This window comes from Thermobia domestica, chromosome 3, assembly GCF_964235325.1.
Source record: "Thermobia domestica chromosome 3, izTheDome1.hap1.1, whole genome shotgun sequence".
Classification (NCBI taxonomy): Eukaryota; Metazoa; Arthropoda; class Insecta; order Zygentoma; family Lepismatidae; genus Thermobia; species Thermobia domestica.
In genome coordinates this window covers 314115047-314137527 of record NC_137456.1, presented here as the reverse complement: position 1 = coordinate 314137527, position 22481 = coordinate 314115047, and the positions used below count along the sequence as shown (strand labels likewise).

General features: G+C 37.9%; 1 protein-coding gene across 1 annotated transcript in view; it reads left to right on the top strand.

Moving 5' to 3' along the window:
• The window catches only part of cmb (combover), a gene marked incomplete in the record, with an annotated part of 274174 nt that overhangs the window by 86876 nt on the left and 164817 nt on the right, over positions 1 to 22481 (top strand). Inside the window, 3 exon segments of the mRNA XM_081752595.1 lie at positions 12587 to 12712; positions 18795 to 18872; positions 21504 to 21578. Of these exon segments, the coding sequence (XP_081608721.1) occupies positions 12587 to 12712; positions 18795 to 18872; positions 21504 to 21578 (279 nt within the window).

The following is a 22481-nucleotide window of genomic DNA, read 5'->3' as shown; positions in this document are numbered from 1 at the left end:
ACCTGATCCAATTGTTCCGTTTATATTCAGTGGCTAGTATGTTCCTCGTACGTGGTGTTAATTTATCAGGGAAATTCATAGAATTTATACGGTCTGGGCAGTGGATTATGTTCATGCTCGGTAGAAACGATGACATTTCGAAATCAATCATTTCTACATTTCAAGAAATCGAAACTTGAAGAATGGCGGGATTAAAGAATTATTACTATTGACAAGAAACCGTATATTAAAACTGTAAATGTTCTATTGATTAAGTGTAATTTTCGTTCCATCCAGAATTTTCTGCCACATAACCTGCAAAATAGATGTTTAAGTTTCATGCTGAATACTTATTGTATCATTTTTAATTATAGTATTTAAGAAATTTTGAAAACTAGTACATCCTGATTAGTTCAAGATGAAACCCAGGGAAAGGCAAGAAAAGTGATGATTGAATTGTAGTAGATACTTTCATCAGCTTCTTTTTTTCTATCCTTTCTTTCTTCAAAATTCTGCTTTTGAAACTTCGAATTTTGTTCATCTTTGCGATATCATACTCAGCTTCACACTTTACTACAGGTCAAATTATTTTATAGCTTATAGTTTTTTGCTAGCAGGTATTCCATAAACCAAGTTGTTGATCGTTAGTAACTGTAGTAATAACGAAAGCAGAGTTCTTTGATTATTTGTTCCTTTTTTCGGTCCATTTGTACGCATTTGAAGTAGATCTGGTGGTTTGGGGTTAGAGTCGTTCGTGTGTGTTCGATCCTGAAACAACTTTTCAAACGATAGAGTGGAAATAAATATCTCAGTACACTCTAACAGAAATAAGTCACATGCTTGTTTATTTATTTATTTATTTACAAGTATTTTGAAAGATTAAAGTATATCGGTCTACCTTATTGATATACGAAATAAACCAGTTTCTAATCTGTTTTTGGATCAAAAGATCCAATATACTTCAGTCAAACATTTTCTTGCAGGCCTTATATGTGAGGAACTACATATGGTGTAGATAAACCCAAACTATCAGTGAAGGCAGTATAATGTACTTATTCCGTAGAAAATACAAAAACTCGATTTAGGAGCCGATAAAAAAAATTTGTGATCCCTGATCCAAAAACTAATTATTGGCCAAGATCACAGTCTTTTGATCCATTTTTTGATTTCCTAAAATTCGTGTTTAGTCATATTTTTGTACAGAGCATATACATTCCTGTAAAAATAATACCCACAAGTACCTAAGGTATGAATTTTATAAGCATATCTCGAACAGTTGACGCCCATAGTTACTGCAATCAATAACCCTCAATAAAACTTAACCAAATTCATTAAGTATGAAAAGGTTCCATATTTTTGAAAGTTGAAACTGAGAAACATCTTCCACGTTTTCTTCTAGCTGTTGGAAGAAGAAAATATTCTTGTTGATTAAGTTCGTATAACTTCGCGACCTTCCAATTTAAAAAAAAAAAAATAAATAAATAAATAAATAAATAAATAAAAATAAAAGAGATTTCTTGTGGTTCTATGGTTAGCATATGCTCTTTACTCATGGAAGACCCAGATTCGATTCCTTGTGGTGGCTAATGTGGATCAGATCATACTTAAGCTGCGGATCCACGTATTATGTGTTGTCGATGCTGAAAAGGGCGTTAAACTTAAATTTAGGTGTAGATTTCTGCGTTGTCGTTTCTCAGCAAGGTGCAAGACACAGGAACTTCCGTATTATGGTGGAGGAATCTTTTGACACAATTTATAAATATGTTGCAGAACATATAGTATAATGTGCCGATTGTTGTTGATGATAATTGTGAACCATTATTTGCTGTTTCGTTATTATCAGTGAAGCGTTTTTAAGACCACTAAGAAACTGTGGGTTTTTCTACTTAATTCTTTATCGTGTTTGTTTGGCTTTGCGTTTACTTTTACTCCCCTACCCTTTATTTTTCTTTTCTCTGTTTTTTTTATTATCTTTGCTTGTAGATATATTCTTTAAATCTGAGTACCTTATTTGCGATGAGAAATATTGACCTATTTCGGAATGATCTAATACAATTCTTGCATGTGTACTCACATAATTTTTTTGCTTTTGTTTTCTGAGTTTGATTTTTCCTTCTTTCTGGAGGAGGGCAGAACTTTGTTCTAAAATAAAATATTTAAAAAAAAATACTTAAAATGGATATTTCATATTGAAAGTAAATAAACTGAGAGTTCATATTTCCTAAATTAAAGGTTTTGGTAACACACAAAGAGTAAAAAAGTGAATGACTGGACCAAGACTCGAACCCGGGATTCCCTGCATACCGTGCTCTCCACTTAGACTTTCTGAGAAGCGGACTGGGTGGCGTAGTAGATAATGCATCGTCATGCTGTACCGGAGGTTCCGGGTTCGAGTCCCCGTCCAGTCATTCACTTTTTTCACTCTACATGTTAATGAATTCCCACCAACAGAGGATCTGGTATGTAAAAATAAGTTTTTATTAGTTCTTTCTTCCTATGTGAAATTACAACCGTCAAAAAGTCTTCTCAATGTATATGGTCAGTGGATTGGCCAAGCACAGCATCTAAGCTATGGTACAATCAGCGGCAAAAAACCTGCAACATAATCATGTAAGTTTATTGTGAAATGACGAAGTCTTTTGCTCTAAAATAAGTGTTCACGGGAGGATGTCGAGGTTTATCCTGGCGTGATTCGTGCCACTTAGACGTTATGTTGATTTCCTGTGCTGTTAGGCGTAGTATCACAATAAACTTACATTCTCATGTTGCAGGTTTTTTGCCGCGGATTGTACAAGCTAGGGATGGCCACAAAGTTCCGGTGGAACCGGTTCTCGGAGAGCCGGTTTTCAGAACCGGTTCCGGACCTGGATCCGAAAACCCGATTCCAGAACCGGATCTTAGGAATCGGTTCCAGACCTGGATCCGAAAACCCGGGTCCAGAACCAGATCTTAGGAACCGGTTCCAGACGGATCCGAAGAACCGGTTCCAGACATGGATCCGAAAAACCGGTCCAGACATAGATCCGAAAAACCGGTTCCAGACAGATCCGAAAAACCGGACCTTCTAGAACCGGATCCGTTCAGACCCGAAAACCGGTTCCTGGCCATCCCTAGTACAAGCCATGTGGTGTGAGTAGAGATCACCGACTTCAGGAGTGAGAGAGTATGTGGCTGTTCTGGGAAGCGGACTAGGTGGCGTAGTAGTTAACACATCGGCACGGTATGCCGGAAGTTCCGGGTTCGAGTCCCGGTCCAGGCACTCACTTTTTCACTCTTTGTGTGTACTAGTTCGCACCAACAGAGCATGTGGTATGTAAAAATAAGTTTAAATCGGTGTTTCCTCCTTCCATTAATATATAAGATTTTGGTAGTTGCAATTCTATTAAAATTTCGCAGTTTATAATGTTAGATATTTTAATGAGTAATCCAATAGATGAGTCACATAATTCGCCACTTTCGGTGTGAGGAAAATTGTGTGATTCTAAATGGTGAAAAAGATGATTGAGCGCTCGATGGATTATTCCAGCTTCGGGATCATTTCCCCAAGACAAACTCGTGTCATCTGATTTTATATCTGTGATTTCAGAAACTAAGTTACAGTATAAAGAAAATAGAAGCGGGCGGTTTTATTGTATTCTAAATACAGAAAGTTTAAATAATAATTATTTACTTTAAGAAAGTGAGCTTATATGTATGTAAAAATAAAAATGAACGTTGGATAGCTATGGAGATGATAGAGGGCGATTAAAAAAAATTATATGTCTGAACCTAATCATAAATGAAAATGTTCGGGGCATCGGATATGAGGGAAATTTGGGAAGATTTATCTACTCAGTTATGGAAATTCAGGGAATACAGCATCAGAACTTCAGTGTGAACCATGGAGAGGATTAAAAGTAAAATTAAAATATTGGAAAAACAATCTAATACTTTCTTAGCCCTAAGTGTGAAACCCTTGTATAGGTAGAGCTGCGTCAGAGTCTATGTTATGTCCTTCGTACATAGGGAACTAAGAGAATTCTGCAGTATGGCTCTATTTGTACAATTTTTCAAAATAATTTCTACCACACACACTTGTGTATTCTTCGAAATCAGTCTTTAAAGAAACCCTGCCATATTTCGTCAGATATCTGAACACACTCATCATCCCAAGCTCTCACGAGGTCATGATCGCTCATGAAGCGCCTCTCTTTCAGTTCGTTCATCGTCTGGAAGACAGCACGAAGTCGCATGAAGCGAGCTCTAAGGTAGAGAGGGTACTGTAAAGCCAAATACTCGGAATAAACTATGGAGCGGTGCTCTGGAGCGTTATCGTAGTGATGAAACCATGTATCCATTCTCATGTTTGGGTTTTTGCATTCCTTAGTACACCAATTCACTGTGGCTGTCTCCTGAGTTTCCAACACAACTCTTCCCACTAAAGAATACGACTACCACTGATGTGAATTTTCGAACAGCCATGGAACCTCCTTATCTTCAATGACCAGCACTTTGCGTCAATTCTAGGTCGGAACATAATAGATTACAGCTAAGTTTAGTCACTTGTCACAATACTTTTTCACATGGGAAGATTTCCATTCGAACTTTTTCAACATTTTCAGCACCATGAAACAAAACTTGTCATCTAACCATCGGTTACGGTAGTCTAAGGATACCAAGCTTTCTCTAAGGTAACTTTACAGAATGGCGTGTGTTGCTGGTGCATTGATGCCCAATGACACCTTATTTGGTGGTAGGTTACACGGTTGTCTGTCTCTTATAATTTGTCATATGCAGCAATGTTTTCCTCAATCAGATACGAAGACTTTCGACTTGACCTTGAAGCGTTCTCCAGATCAACATTTCCGCTTTGAAACTTTAGGTACCACCTAAATATTATTGTACAGTCAGAAACAATATTAAGTATTGGTTGGATTTATCAATATAATAAATGATAGCTCCAACCTATACTTAATATTTTTTTCTGACTGAGGACAATCCTCCCTAAGCACAGGAGGTATTTCTTCTAAACACTGATGAAGACTGAAGCCATATGCGAAATTTCACGGTATTCAATTTTTGACTACTTCTTTTTACTAACAGAGCTAAACATCAACTGACACTGAGACAGTGACTGAACTACTGCAATGCAGGTTTTGGGTGTAGACACGCGCTAACTTGTACCACTTGTGATGATCCGTTCGTCGTATTGCAAATGCTTTCTTAATCCCCTTTGTACATATTGCTGTCGGACGTTAAACTGAAAGATTTCTTTTTCATTTCATTTTTTTTTAAATTTTTATTATTATTATTATTATTATTATTATTATTATTATTATTATTATTATTATTATTATTATTATTATTTTATTTTCACAAAATAAGGGGACATCTAAATAGGTTTAAACGAGAAATCAGTAAAACGAAACCCTTAATATTTGAGTTCATTTCAGAGGAAACAGAAAAATTATTCTCCAATCAAATCAGTGGGCTAAAAACTAAAGATGCGTTAGTATTCAACAGCGTTAAATGATGATGTAAAAGCATAGAATATCACTTCGAGAAACACAAACGCAAGCGAAATCACTTATGCGATCAGAAGCACTGATTGGTTGGGTTTTGGTACGCCTCGCCCCGAGTTGAACATTTTTTTTCAAATACTGTTCATTCGAACATAATAATATATACTAAGTGCCATTTATCTACATTTTTCGGTAACTTTTTCTCATTTGCTACCACCTTTGTCACTATTAGTCACCATTGTTACTATTGCAGCATCCTGCTGGGTACTTCGCCAACAACCTCTTTCACTCTATCATTCTTCATCCTGAACCTCTTCCACCTCCCTTGGTTCTTTTGTACTTGATCGTACCATCTATTTCTTCTACCACTATGCTTCAGTACTTAAGTATACCCATCTTATTAGCATTATTGTTTTTGATTACTTTTCAGTCTTCGTATGGCTTTAATCTCGGTGTCACGTATGCGCTACAGAATCTCAAATCTATTGTGAACCCGTTTCTGATTTTTGATATTCGGACTCTTTATCTAGTAATTATTGGAAACTATTGCATGCATATTAAAGATCCAAATTGTTCTCCACCCCGCCCCATCCCAAAAAAGAAAGAAAAACTACTACTATCTTGAACATTCGTTAAAAACTTATTGTGCATACAGTATTAAGGCATGCTGGCATCTTCCTTAGTATGGTTGATAAAGCCTTGCAGCTAAACTAATCTCATATTATAGAGATTCGACACTGTGAAAAATCCTGAAAATTGAAAGTAGAAAAATTGATGTCTATATAATATGAAATCTGTTCATTAGCAAGACTTCACCAGCTCACAAGAAAGGGACGCAAGCCTTAAGCTGTATGTGTAGTTAATTTTTTGTGACTAATTTTCCAAGTTTACAACTTGTCTGTGTCTTTTTCTAATCTACATTCTGTTATATTTTCATAATCCCGAAGTTGAGATCAATGACGTGAGAATGCTCATATGTTAGCATTCTATGTATATTCTAGTTAAATTTATAGTTCTTCTACATTAAGTACTACTGTACGAAAATTTATTTTGCGTTAATAACAAAATGTAGCAGGTCAAATGATCCATCGAAGGCCGGTAGCAAATAATACTTCATTTTATTGGATACGATAAACGTCACGTTTTTCAGTTCTTTTAAGTAAAAATAACATTCAACGTTCCTCTTAGTACATTATGTTTACATCATCCTAAATTTATTACATTTCGAAATCATTACCGAAACTTCAAGATGTTTTCATTTAGAGCGTACATATTACTGTACTCAAGGAATTGCTTTTAGCAATTGCGTAATCACAGTAGCAAATATCAAATTAGCATAATTAAGGATGAATTTGCATATCTTCCGCATTTGTAAATGAAAAATGATAAGACATATTGTGTGACAAAGTGAGCTCCCTCGTGGCTAAGCGGTTAACGTACGCGCCTTTGGTGTGGGAGACCAGGGTTCGATTCCCGGCGGGAGCTCATGTGGTTCGGATTCCACGTTAATCGCCTCATATAGCCTCGCTGCTGAAAGGGACGCTAAACTAAAGTCAATCAACGCATGACAAGGAACAAAATACAGTATCATCTTATGGAAGCATGATCATTAGACGAACAAGGGAAAACCTGTTGTTAATTATTATACATAAATCTAAATATCTGTATCTCAGTCATCGAATTATATTTTTTATTAACTGCATTTTTAGTAGTTATTATATACCGTGGCTCATTATGACGGTTAACCGCTCAGTTTTATTTAATTAATCATAAATTCCACATTCCAGCATACTGTCGGGTCTAAACATGCACAAAACTTCTCACCACAACATTTTTCATCCTGAGATTTATCCCATCTCCCTCACACTGGTCGAAGATTCAATTCCTTTGTATGCTAATACGTATAACTATGGTAATAACTATCAATTGTGGCTCACTGCAATTTCTCCAGTGCCCTGCTTATGTAAAGGTAACCAACAAAATTCAATCGCTTTTTGTGGAGGTCTGTATTCCATTGGTCCTCACACCGTGAGTTGAATGAGAATGGAGATAAGGCGAAGGTTAGTTGTTGATGTGCGTATATCTAACATACTACCTGGTTGTGACAAGTCAGTTACACCGTGAACTTGCGTAAGGACAGAGTGAACATGGGACCTCCACGGAGCGTCATAAGGGCGTGTATGCTGTACGAGTTCAAACTTGGGTCAAACTCCGCTGCAGCGGGGCGGAAGATGTGCCAGGCCCTTGGTGAGGGTGTCGTGACTACGAGACAGTGCAGAGGTGGTTTAACAAGTTTAAGGATGGTGACGAAACACTCGAAGACGCACCATGTGCCGGAAGACCAACACATGTACAAAGGGAAGATCTTCAGGCAGCAATTGAGGAGAACAATGGCCAGATATGTGAGGAACTGGGACTACAATTCAGTGTGAGTGGAGAAACCATTCGGCAGCACCTCCATCAACTTGGGAAGCGCTACAAGTTGGGTCGATGAGTCCCACATGATTTGACTCTGGGCCAGAAGGCAACGCGAGCAGACACCAGTGTTTCTTTGCTATCTCGTCTGAGGAAAGGCCCATTTCTGGACAGGGTGTTGACATGTGATGCGAAGTGGGTCCTGTACGAAGCTCCACGGCGCCGTTTATCATTGGTTATCATCCCATGAACCGGTTTCAAAACAACCGAAATCAGCAACGCACCAGAAGTAGGTTCTCGTGTGTGTTCGGTGGACTGCTCGCGGCATCGTGCATTGGGAACTGCTACCAGCTGGTCAGAGCATCAATGCAACTGTGTATTATTAGCAGTTGAGTCGTGTTCAAGAAAAACTCAAAATTTTGGAGCCAGCGCATCTGAATCGCAGAAAGGGTCCTCCTGTTACAAGACAGCACTAAGCCCCACGTGGCGAAGATGACCCGGGACACCATTCTACGGCTTGGATGAAAAATACTATTGCATCCGCCATACTCCTCGGACATGCACCGTTCGATTATCACCTGTTCCATTCCTTGGACAATCACCTTAGAGGACGCCAGTTCAAATTCCTTGTAGAGGTGCAAAATGCACTTAATACCTTCTTCGCTGCACGGGCTACCAAGTTCTACTGCGGTGGAATCCATGGTCTCCCAGAATCGGCAGAAGGTCGTCGATGGTGAAGGGGACTACAACGTCTGGTGACACAGTAGCCATTTCTGGTCACTAATACACATATATTTATGTATTTTCTTGTAAGTTGACATGGAGATTTTGCTGTGGAGACATCTGAGCTGTAGAGATCGGGAAGGTAATGAGAAGAATTGGAGATAAGAGTGAATGTTTTCTATATGTTTCGTGTTTAGAGAGCAAGCAATAGTAGTAATTAGTTGAAATAACATTCTGGGGGCCAAATAGTCGTAGCCAACAAGCGTAGTATATTTTTTTACGTGTTTCTGAGTACTTGATTGCTTCTTTGGCATACATTTCTCAGTCATTCAACCCATTAGTATTTTTCTTCCGAACGTAATGCTCGTCTCCTCTTATAACATGGCTCAACTTTCTCAGTCGTGTATCTCTAATTTTTTCCTTCAGATCTACTTTTATTGTATCCTTTGTGAATTCTTTGCAATGCTCTACTTTTAGTTACTCCACATACATTGTAGCATTCTCAAAATATTCAAGAGGCGGTTTTATTTCTTATTAGTCTGGCTACAATATTATACACTATTCGTCCAATGTTCTCATCCTCTTTGCGCACAGTTACTTATCTGTGTATATATATTCCATCCTTCTACGATCGAGCCCAAGTATCTGAAATGGTCGAGACAGTATTCTCTCCCGAGGAGGTGTATCATTGTTTCCACCTGCATCATAACACATATACTATTTTATTTCTGCATACATTTATCTTTCTTCTAGAAGGCTCAGTGATAGAACGCTTACCTCTTGTGCTAGGGGTATCTTGTTTGATCCCAGGCGAAGTGAGCGTGGTAGACATCATCATGACCGTGGGTTTTCTAGGGATTCTTACATTTACTCTTACATTCTTATCCCACCATTAACTTTCAATAATCAGCAGTCTTTTAGCCTAAAGGACATAACGAGGAAACATTAAATTAAAGCTTTCATATAGTTTTTATTTTCTTTCTTTTCCCTAGAGTTCTGTTTGTTTTGTTTCACTTTCTTTTTTGTCTCATCTGTGATTAGAAATGCATTTCAATTAACATTTTTTAAGGTTCAGTGAAAGCCATTTCATTAAATGTGAACAATAAATACTTTGTGAAAGCAGAACAAGATAGAAATTTAAAATTCTCAATCTTTAACTTTTTCTCTCTATAATCCGAAGAAATGAATTACGGAATTGAGACCAAGAGCACGTTTTAGGCTGAATCTTAAGAATGAAACAGATTAATTATCTCTCATGGCTGATTTAGAAGGGAAGGGGAAGAGGGGCGATGAGGTGCTTCAGTCTGAAAGTAAATTTTAGGGATTCCGAAATGTAGAGTAAGTGGTGTAATTTTTCCTCACACCAGGAGAGGTGTTGAAGTTCATCCTCAGAGCAGATCTGAGCTTGTATTGGCGAGTTATCATCTTGGTAGACAGCGTGGTCAGGGTTCTATTTGTACCATGCTCTTGGCTACCTAAAACGTCCAAAAAATCACTAACAATAATTATTTGTTTTAGAGTAATAATTAGGTCAATGATATTCATAAAGTTACGACCCCATCAACACAAAGCTGCTGCCATTTCATATGATAGGAAGTAGGCAGTCTAGGACATAACACTTTTATGAGCGTCCGTCATGCATAAAGTGGCATTGTTGGACATATGCTTTTATGAGCATCCGCCCTACATAAAGTGACCTATTGTTAGAAACAAGAAGTAAGATGATTCATCGGCCCCTTTTGCTGTCTTTCGGTCATCGATTACCCATGTCTTATGTTCTCACCATCATCTCTTTGCGCTACCGCGTTGGCGGCAGCGATCGGAGATTTAGAAACTGCAATCTCACCATTGATCTTCCAGACATACAGCTTTCATCGGACTGTAATTGAGAAACAGCATTGCACATGTTGATTGAGTGTTTTTTTTTATAATCCTCTTTACCGTTCGGCAGTTTCCCTCACGTAGGCTTGCTTTCCGTCCTTTATTCCGCTTCTCTGATGTTGTGTTGCCGCGAAGTCTTTGAAATTTACGTTCAACGTTTGTGCCGGCTAGGCTAAAGGAGACGGTGATGATGAGAAATGAATGAAATGGTGGAATGAAGAAGGTGGGATGAAGCAGGAGAACTCCGAGAAAACCCATGCACACGGTGTTTGTCCACCACAAAGCTCACTTGCCGCCGGCTAGGATCGAAACAAGGACTCCATGAACGCTCTACCACTGAGCTACCGCGGCCCCGTGTGTTGGCGCGAGTTCTGTATATCATTATCATTTTGGGTACAGTTATTGTCGATACACCTAACACACTGGCAGTCATGCACACTTGCTTTAACAAACCTCACAATCACAATTTCCCCTGTTTGAAAATTCTGGCTTATTGCACTCATGAATCCCCAGCATACCGCCTCACATGGTATTCACTGTCACCGGTAATACTAGTGACACCAAACAGTCACAGTGTACAAATGTTCAATGTTGTTAACACACAAAGATTACATGTAACAAATGGGTATTTCTGTTGTTTTGGTAACTGTCTTACTATATATAATAAAAACAACTACGCACACACAAAAAGATACTCTTATAATAAACATTTTCTTAAACACTTCATAAGGTAGAAAGGGAAGTAGATGGTTGTGTGGTTGAATTAGAGCTTAGCGTCCCTTCGATTAGCGAGGCTATATGAGACGTGAACCACAACTTAACGTGAGATCCCAATTATGTGAGCTTCTACCAGGAATCCAACCCGGATTTACCGCGTCAAAGACACGTACAATGACTATGTAGCCACGAGGGAGCCCTAGGAAAGGAAATAGAAAGAAAAGTTTAGGAATAACTAGCTGCCATAATCTAGTTCGAACCATTTTCTTATATTTTAGTTTCTTTTATCACATCTACCTGATAAAAATAACCGATGTAGCTGAAATATCAAAAACTATAGTACTGAAATGAAAACCCTGTTTTCAAAAGGCTGTCATTTAGTTCATTGACAAACATTCTAACTATTTTAATACTTCATTATGCACAGCGTTTTTGTGTTCGAGTTGTTTACATCATTAATAGCTTGTTCCTTAAGAGCCTGACATACTAAAAATAATACAAAATTTACCATTTTTCTTTTGCTTGTTTTTCATAAGTGAAAAGAGAAAATGAAATGCAACTTACCACAATCATAAATAATGTTAATTTACAACAGAAACTATCAACCTGAATAATTTTCAATGTTACCAGAATAACATTTCCCCCAAAATCTAAGTTAAGGCAGCGACTAGAGGAACGAATTCAACTGCATTTGATTACGTATCATGTTGTTTTGGTATCCTGTGAACTACTTTTTAAATAACATTATTATTTAATTTTAATAACTGTATGTTAAAACTATTTTGTTTATTACAAACTAAATACAGCTACTATTTAAAAAGTAGGTCACAAGATTCCAAAACAACATGTTACGTAATCAAATGCAGTTGAGTTCGTTCCTCTAGTCGCTGCCTTAACTTAGATTTTGGGGGAATTGTTATTCTGACAACACTGTAATTTATATGGATGGCAACACTGAAAATTCTTCAGGTTCATAATTTATGTTGTGGTAAGTTGCATATCATTATCTCCTTTCATTTATGAAAAAAAAAAGCAAAAGAAAAAATGGTAAATTTTATATTATTTTTAGTATGTGAGGCTCTTAATGAAACTGGTTTGCACAAGAACATTTTGAATGAAAAAAAAAAAAAAAAAGTAAATTTTTCTTTCATTTGCTGGATTCATCTAGTCGTACATTTATTTATTGCTTCTTTTTAATTATTAAATCGGCAAATCGTAATCCATTTTCTTTAGAATTGACTCTAACAAGTTTCAGTGATATGTAATATCTAGAGTACCTTCTTTATAAATTACTGCAGATTTCTTGAATTATTCAGTATATATATTTCTACGTAACTGTTTTCCTTTATTTTATTATTTCTTTTTGCCAGAACTCTCCACTTCCTCAGGAGCCACCTACCAGCCAAGGTTCTCGCTCTGCTCCGAGAGGGTCCAAAGGATCTATTTATTCGAAATCTGACGCGACTTCGGTTAATTCGCGGAGCGAGAGTGAACCGGTAAGTACTTTCGTAATTATAAGGTTCTCGTTATTGTTGAAATAAAAAAAAAAAAAATCTTTTAGTTTAATTCCCGCGATTATGCCCGTTAGCCTTGATTATGGAAAAAATTGTGGAATGAAAATGTAAGAGAAAACAGGAGTACCCGAAGGATACCCACGGATAAGATATTGTCCACCAAAAATTTTCTTAGCCAAGGACCCCCACGCACTAGAGGTAAGTGCTCTACCATTGAGCATGGTAAAAGAAATATATATATATATATATATATATATATATATATATATATATATATATATATATATATATATATATATATATACAGCTAAATAGATATTAGGTTAATTAATATAAGCAAAGACTACTTTATTTCAGTTATGTCGTTAAGCGTGTTGTGGTATAGTGTGGAGACTACTTTTTAATTATATATATATATACACTTGAGCTTGGAGATCTCATGGCTAAGTGGTTAGCCTACGTACCTTTGGCGTCTGAGACTCGGGTTCGATTCCCAGCGGGAGCTCATGTTCAGATGTAAGTCCACGTTTGATATAACCTCACTGCTGAAAGGGATGCTAAACTCAAAATCAAATCAATTTGCATGAGCTTCTCTGTTTTTCAATCTTTTCTTCATACTCGAATGAAATTTGTCGAAAATAGATAATAATATTATGTGAAACAAACATCATTGTAAAGAATTTAAAGGCAGAAACATTTTTCTATTGTAGTACATCTTCTGAGTACTACCGGACTAAAATTCAATTAAACATTTCTTCTTTTAACATAGTGAAAATATAGAATATTATTAACAGTTAAGGGGGAAAACGTCCGACGATGAGATTTTGAGCTGAACAAAGTATATCTTAAGTGTGAAAGCTTATGCGTAGCTTCCGAGGAATGGAAGGGGAAAAAAAAAAATAATCCTACCTAAAACTTGTTGCTGCACGAAAAGCACACTGTTTATTGAGGTGAAACGATATTGAAATATCCTATTTAAGCTCTTCATTAGAACATTACCAAGACGACAATACATAATGTGGTTAATGATATACAGATGGTGATCAGAAAAATGGAAACACCTGTAGTTGGCAACACATCAGATGTATGGGTTGGCAGTGGTGTCGTGGCGCCCGCAGCGCCGGACCGCTGGTGGTGATGTGTTAGGTCGGTCTCCATACTATGTCAGGCGCAGTGGAACAGCAGTGTCCAGTGGCTGCAGCAGACGGAGGTAGTGTAAAATGGGAGACCTCTCAGAGTTTCAAAGAGGGCAAATTGTTGGTGCGCGGTTATGTGAAGTGAGTGTGACGGCAGTGACTACTGTGTTAGATGGGTCGCGTGGGACAGTATCGAAGGTGATGACGGCCTACACAACACACGGGAAAACCACATTGGGGAAGCGGAACAGTGGGCGGAAGAAAATCATGAGTGACAGGTCACGCCGGGTATTAAAGCGCATTGTCACGCAGAACCGTCGTGCCACTGCGGAGCAAGTGACGGAGGAACTCTATCAGCACCTCCCCCACCCTGTTTCGACAATCACAGTCCGCCGTGAATTACATGACATGAACTTACGGGGTCGTGTTGCACGGGCCAGACCGCTCATCAGGGACCATAACGCTTTCGCACGCCGCAAATGGTACCGCGACCATGCAGCTTGGACCGTTGAGGACTGGAAACGTGTGATATGGTCGGATGAGTCATCCTTCACCCTATTCCCAACCACGGGCCGTGTTTATGCGTGGAGAACGCCCAAAGAAGCTTATGATCTGCAGTGTCTCCGCCCAACTGTGAAACATGGCGGCGGCTCGGTGATGCTGTGGGCCGCAATATCATGGTTTTCATTGGGTCCTGTGGTCACACTTAGCGGACAAATCACTGCCAACGATTATGTCGCAATTTTAGGAGACCACTTGCATCCTAAGATCCGGATGTTGTTCCCGGACAATGACGCCATCTTCCAGGATGATAATGCACCCATTCACACAGCTGGCGTTGTTGCAGCGTGGTATGAGGAACATCGGGATGAAGTTCAACACCTCCCCTGGCCCGCCCAATCCCCAGATCTCAACATAATTGAACATCTGTGGTCCGTCTTGGAAACACGACTCTGGAGACGATTTCCACCTCCATCCTTTCACAGAACTGGTCGATGCCCTGCACGAGGAATGGTGCAAAATTCCACTTGCTACCATTCACGACCTCTATGCCTCCATCCCACGTCACATCAAGGCTGTTCTGAAGGCGAAAGGTGGCCCTACACCATATTAATCTGGTAAGTTGCAATTTCGTTCAGGTGTTTCCATTTTTCTGATCACCATCTGTATATATAAAATTAAATGCAATATAGTCTAAAATTATCATTAAGTTTACTTTCTGTTTAAGTAAAATATTATAGAAAGGTAAGCCATGTATCAGTCAATAGACCACACTTAAAGATGCTCCAAGAGCATTGCCAGAACGAATTTAAAAAGAATTAATGTTTCTTATTAACTTCTACAGGTTTTATACCAATTGTTCTATGTACTTTATTATTATACTCATTAAACAAATCTTGTAATATAATTATCCATTTATAATTTCCTTGAGTACAAAAGTTTTTCCACATGTTATGTTTAAGAGTTGTGTTAAAACCTTCTACAATACATTTTTTTCACGAAGACACATTCTCTAAATGGGGGGCTCCAAAATTGAAAAATTGGCAAAATATTATATCTCTATGACTTGCGGTTCCCGAGATATGGCTCCTTAAATCTCCCGAAATCGGAACTCTTTTGCCCAATATCTCGGGAACGGTAAGAGTGACGCGAAAAATTGCATCACTTCTTTCAAATAGTTTTTGATGCTCTATCGAATGGAGGGCTCAAAATTGAACAGACAGACACACACACACACACACACACACACACACACACACACACATATATATATATATATATATATATATATATATATATATATATAGTTGGTGATCAGAAAAATCGAAACACTTGAACGAAATTGCAACTTACCAGATTAATATGATGTCGGGCCACCTTTCGCCTTCAGAACAGCCTTGATGCGACGTGGGATGGAGGCATAGAGGTCGTGAATGGTAGCAAGTAGAATTTTACACCATTCCTCGTGCAGGGCATCGGCCAGTTCTGTGAGAGAGGATGGAGGTGGAAATCGTCGCCGGAGTTGTGTTTCCAAGACGGACCACAGATGTTCAATTATGTTGAGATCTGGGGATTGGACGGGCCAGGGGAGGTGTTGAACTTCATCCCGGTGTTCCTCAAACTACGATGCAATAACGCCAGGTGTGTGAATGGGTGCATTATCATCCTAGAAGATGGCGTCATTGTCCGGGAACAACATCCGGACCATAGGATGCAAGTGGTCTCCTAAAATTGCGACATAATCGTTGGCAGTGATTCGTCCGCTAAGTGTGACCACAGGACCCAATGAAAACCATGATATTGCGGCCCACAGCATCACCGAGCCGCCGCCATGTTTCACAGTTGGGCGGAGACACTGCAGATCATAAGCTTCTTTGGGCGTTCTCCACACATAAACACGGCCCGTGGTTGGGAATAGGGTGAAGGATGACTCATCCGACCATATCACACGTTTCCAGTCCTCAACGGTCCAAGCTGCATGGTCGCGGTACCATTTGCGGCGTGCGAAAGCGTTATGGTCCCTGATGAGCGGTCTGGCCCGTGCAACACGACCCCGTAAGTTCATGTCATGTAATTCGCGGCGGACTGTGATTGTCGAAACAGGGTGGGGGAGGTGCTGATTGAGTTCCTCCGTCACTTGCTCCGCAGTGGCACGACGGTTCTGCGTGACAATGCGCTTTAATACCCGGCGTGACCTGTCACTCATGATTTTCGTCCGCCCACTGTTCCGCTTCCCCAATGTGGTTTTCCCGTGTGTTGTGTAGGCCGTCATCACCTTCGACACTGTCCCACGCGACACACCTAACACAGTAGCCACTGCCGTCACACTCACTCCACATAACCGCGCACCAACAATTTGCCCTCTTTGAAAATCTGAGAGGTCTCCCATTTTACACTACCTCCGTCTGCTGCAGCCACTGGACACTGCTGTTCCACTGCGCCTGACATAGTATGGAGACCGACCTAACACACCACCACCAGCGGCCCGGCGCTGCGGGCGCCACGACACCACTGCTAAAGTTACTTTTAAGTTTTTTTCTTCTTTCTTCCAAGGCCGTACTTAAATAGGTTACTTTTTCCATTCGAAAACTGGAGATTGATCTTCCTTCTTGGAAAATTAATAATTCGCCCGTGACTTTTCATGTAATTATATTGAACTTATTTAAATTTATTATTATTATTATTATTATTATTATTATTATTATTATTATTATTATTATTATTATTATTATTATTTTAAACAAGCCAAAGTTTAATATCATTACATCTGGTGATAACATTTTCAAATTTTCTAAACCATACAGAAAATAAAGTATTCAACCAACCAGAATTAAATAAAAACAGGAAATTAAAATATGATGTAAATATTTAGATATCGAACCTGAAATTGGGTTCACACCTTATTTGCTGATACCCTTATGACAAAGTGTGAGAGGGAACGAGAAAGAGAAAAAGAAGATAGAGGAAATTAGGCATAGGAAATTACGACAGTCATAAGGCGCCAAAGAAGATACTAAGACAGAAGAGAGTGATGATCTTACTTTAAAACAAAAAAATCATATTAATATGTTTTAGGGTGATACTTCCAATAAAAATCTTGTTTCAAAAGAATGTTTTAAGAAATGTCATTTTGGCGGGAAACTTAGAATTTGAAGAATCGAAGCAAAAGATGCGTATGTGTATATATATAAGAAGTATGACCCCCCTCAAAAAAAAAAAAATGGATTGTGGATGTATTACTGAAAATAATCAACTTGAACCCATATTGCTTGTGCAGGAATAAACTAACATACCTGCCCTCCGTAACACCGTGAATTAGACTCACCCGGCCCAGCCAGTCGAGAGATAAGCGTTATACTATGAACACACGTGTATCATTGGTTGCCACAAAATGACAAGTGTGAAAGTAGAACAAAGTTAAAATCCAAATTTAAGGCAATGTTACTACAGGGTTCATACACTACCTGGAAAACCTGGAAATCTCCGGAAAATTGATTTTGGAAGAAAAATCCTGGATAATTCAGGGAAATCGATCATATCTAGTAATAAACCTGGAAATATCAGGGAAATTGAGTTCAATATTTTTGTATATTTTGAATGTATTCAAGTATAGAACTAAAGTATTTACTTATTAATTCCCATAATAGGCTTCTCAACTTAAATTTTATTTATTTTTATATTTTATTTTCTTGTGACTCAATATTTAATTGCAATCGTTCATTGGAGAGAAGAGTGGCCATTCTTAAATATATTATTCTTTAAAAATTTGTTCTCTTATTGTTAATTTCTTCCACTAGACCTGAAAATTACAAAATTAATACCTGGAAAATTCAGGGAAATTGATTTGAATATTTTTGTATGAACCCTGTACTAGCGTACTTTGACATTCGTGGGATATTGATGATTGATTGGGTTCCTAATGGGCAAACTGTAAATCGATTACTACTTTCAGGTGTCGGGAGAACTTCGTAAAAACGTTCGAAATAAAGGCCCTAGTTTTGAGAAAGTGGATAGATCTTGCATCAGGACAATGCACCCATTCTTAAGGCACTATCCGTACAACAATTTTTGTCTACAAATAACATTGCAGTGTTAAAACACTCGCCGTATTCGCCTGATTTGGCACCATGTTTTTTTTTCCGAAGATCAAATGTCAACTAAAGGGAACGCATTTACATTGGTTAATGAGGTTTCAAAAAAAGGTACTAAAGACTCTTACAGAAGAGGATGTTACAAACAATGGCAGTGTGTTGAAACAGTGGGGAAGTAGGGAAGTACTTAAAAGGTGACACAACCGACAGGAATCAATAATGTAAGTATTCTGAGTTATTGCTTCAAGTTCTTTTATGTCACACCTCGTATATATATACGAGGTATACATTAAAGAAATACCTTCATATTCACGAATTCTTTCAATTTGTTTGCAGGCTGGAGCTGTATTAAAATCTTCCGATTCTGCAACGAGAAATGAATTGAGGCTGAAAGTAGAGGAATCACAACGAAAGGTAAGTTTACTTAAATGTTAAAATTTGTGTTAAAATTTCTCAGTATCATGAATTAGTCTGCAATATCATGAAGCTTTAACATAACTAAGTATTGATAGTAGCCCTGTACAATTTTTTTGATATTGCTGTTAACTGTAGTTTCTGATTAGACTACTAATACATAATTAATGGAACTCGTATAATAGGTTATGTTCAATCGTCTATCTATTGATAGAGAGTAAGTTCCATCTCCATTCTTATCTCTGTAATCCAACCAGAAGAGGTAGGAATCTGCCACTTTCGGTTTCAATGTTAATCGCAATAGAGCAAAAACAATGAAAGATAGATAGAAATGTTAAATATGAATTCAGCACATTATTATTCTAGGAATAGATCGTTTTCCTGCCCTTGTCAGTCTACTAAAAACGGAAGTGGTTGAAATCCGCTACAATCACCGGTTTGGAAGTAGTATAAATTTACCATTTCCAGTTTAAATGTTAGAGCAAAAATTGGTAACAGCGAGAAACAGTTTCTTGATGTTGGTTCAACGTCTCAGGAATAGACCCATTCTCTTCCCGTAATAGTCTGCTGAAACCGGAAGTCGTTAAAATTTACTGTAACTTCCGGTTTCAGTCTTGGCCATCATAGAAATCTTTCAGTTTAAAATCCCGCGATTATGCCCTTCAGGCTAAGAGATATGGATGATTAAGAGAAGTGAATGATGATGGAGGAATCCGTGGAATGAGAACAGTTATAGGAAACGGGAGAACCCCGAGAAAACCCATGGACACGATATTGTCCACCACAAACTTACTTTGCCAAGATTGAACCAGGAACCCCACGCACCAGAGGTAAACGCTCTACCACTGACCGACCGCGCCCACCTTGACCAACATAGAACAAAAGGGGTAATATATAGCTAGAATCCTTTCTTGGCAGTGGCCCAGCAATATGTTTAGTCTTGTCTCTGATACATTTATTCTATCCGAAAGTGACAGAAATCTTCATTTCTGGTTTGAATATTCATCTCTATAAAGGAAGAACGGTAGGAGATGTCGAGATTTATTTTTTATATGGATTCAACATTTTAAGGACTGGTGTATCTTCCGTCGTAACCTTCTATCTTCCGAAAGGTAGATATTTATAACTTCTACTTTCAGTATTGATTTTGTAGAATAAGAACAGTTTCGAGGATACTGTGAAACGGTTTATATTAATATGAATTTACTGTTGCAAGAATAACTTTTTTTTTTTTTTTTTTTTTTTTAGCTTCTAATGCCTCTATTGAAAATCGAAATAATAGAAATTTACTAACATTCCCCGTTTCATTATTGATGCCCATTGAAAAAAGTGATAGAAGAACGATTTCTTTGATATGAATTTAGTACCGCAATAGTAAGTTCAATCTCGGCTTCCCTGTATTCAAAGTGGAAGGTCTTCGTGTTTAATATTGAATTTTCGTAGAGCAAAACTATAAGAAATAGCGACAAATTGTGTTCTGATGTAGATTCAGGATCTCAGGAAGCCTCCTTATCTGACTGGTGAAACCGGAACTGATAAACTTATCAGTTCCGGTTAAAATGTTGGACTCCTATAGTTTGAAAATCTACTATAGTTTAACAGCATGAAACGAAACTCACTTTTTTGTTGGATTGATTCATTACTGTGGTTTAACGTCTCTCTCGAGCAATATGACAATTTCAGGCAAAATGTACTCCTTACAGTAAGATCCGAATCACTATTCGGATTTGTATCTGTAACAAATGCCTCCATTGGAAATCGAATCGTGGATTACGTGTACAGAAAGCATATGCATTAAAACGAAAAATACTTGAGTTATTTTTATTTTTCGTTCTAGCCCTAATTCGTAGATATATCAAATCTATCTCACTAAGTTATAATATTATACGTACCGACTAATGTCGATTTATTCTTCCATTTATACATTTACTATACATCAACAACCATACCTTTATATGTATCATGTCCATAATAATGTTTCCCATGACAACCGATTAATTACTTGTTTTCTCTTTTAACTGTATATGTTTGGTTATTGCGCCTCTGAGTATGTATCGACAAAATAGGTACAGATTGACAATATCATTATAATAACAATATACCGTTGTAGCATTAGCCAGTTGGCCACGAAGGGATGCTTCCTATTTATTTGTTGAAGGTGAAAATTCCACTCATTGTACATCTCCTCAGTGTTACTTGTCATTTATACAAAATGTACAACTGAGTGGGATGAGGCATAAACTGATAAGAGTAGACGCTACATCGAACAGGCATGTTATAACACGCTTTCTCATGTAAAAAATAGCAACAATTCACATTTATTGAGTGAGATGGCTTCGTCGTTTTTACTAATAGTAGTTGAAATATCCGTTTCCTCGCACGGGGAAAATAGATGTATGGAAAATAACCCACTTCCTCCCTTAGGGTATACATGTCAATGAAACGTTCATTACTGTTATGTAAATATGTGTAATGTACACGTATTTTAATAACTCTGAAACACTTTATCTGTTATAAAATGTTACTAAAAGATTTCCTGTTTGGCAATAACTTAATTATATTTTTAACGTGAATATATAATGATTACATTAATTTTTAGCAAATTAAAGCGTTGGATAATTTTCCTTCCAGTTACAGGCACTGCAAGAGCAACAAGTTGCTTTGCTTAAGGCACAACACCAACTAAACGAAGCTCGAGCAGCACAGGTATATTTTTCTAAATTTTAAAAATAATTTCTACATATTAGCAATTTGATGATAAACTATAAATAATAATAAGCTTCTAATTATTTCTATTTTATTATTCATAGTTTAGTTAATCGTTTGCTTAAGATTTCGAACTGATCGTGTCTACTCTAAAGTTAGCTTCGCTTGAAGAATTCGCAAAGTAGAACGAACATAACATAAGTAATTTGTGTTTGATTTGCGCTTGGATCATCAAAATACTAAACGATAAACTAAGCTGGTTGCTGCAAACTGCACTATGATACTTATATATTATTATTTCGTATTTCTTTTATTCTGAAAGACATTACTCTGTTTACCGATTTTCGTTACATGAAATAAGATAATATAGGAAGAGTGTCAACAAAATATAGAATAGTGAGTAAATAATAATGGCGTATGAAATTGAACGCAAGGAATTTACCAGTAACTTACGTACATGCAACATAGTAGTTTCCCTAATACTAAGGTTTTCCGGCCCCTCGTAACGTAGTCCCTAACGCTCTCCCCTTTGGTGCAAGCGGTGCTGGGTTCGATTCTCGGTGGGGCACTCAGTCGAAAAATGTAAAAGCTTGTTCAGGCCAGCCATCCTAATAGGTTTTTCTGGGTTTTCCTCATTCACACCAGGTAAATGCCGAGATGGTACCTAACATTTAGGTCCCAGGCCGCTTCATTCCCTCCCAATCCTTTCTTCCTTCCATTTCCTCGGATAGTGTGATCGCCAAGAGACGTCATCCCTCATACGTGACGGGCTAACATGGCCATAGATGCTGAAAACCCAGAAATCTAATTCCTAATCCTACGGAAGGATCACTCTCTCCCGTTCTTCAAGGACATAATAGATCCTTAGTATTCCGGCGTACAAAAGATCATAGACATACCATA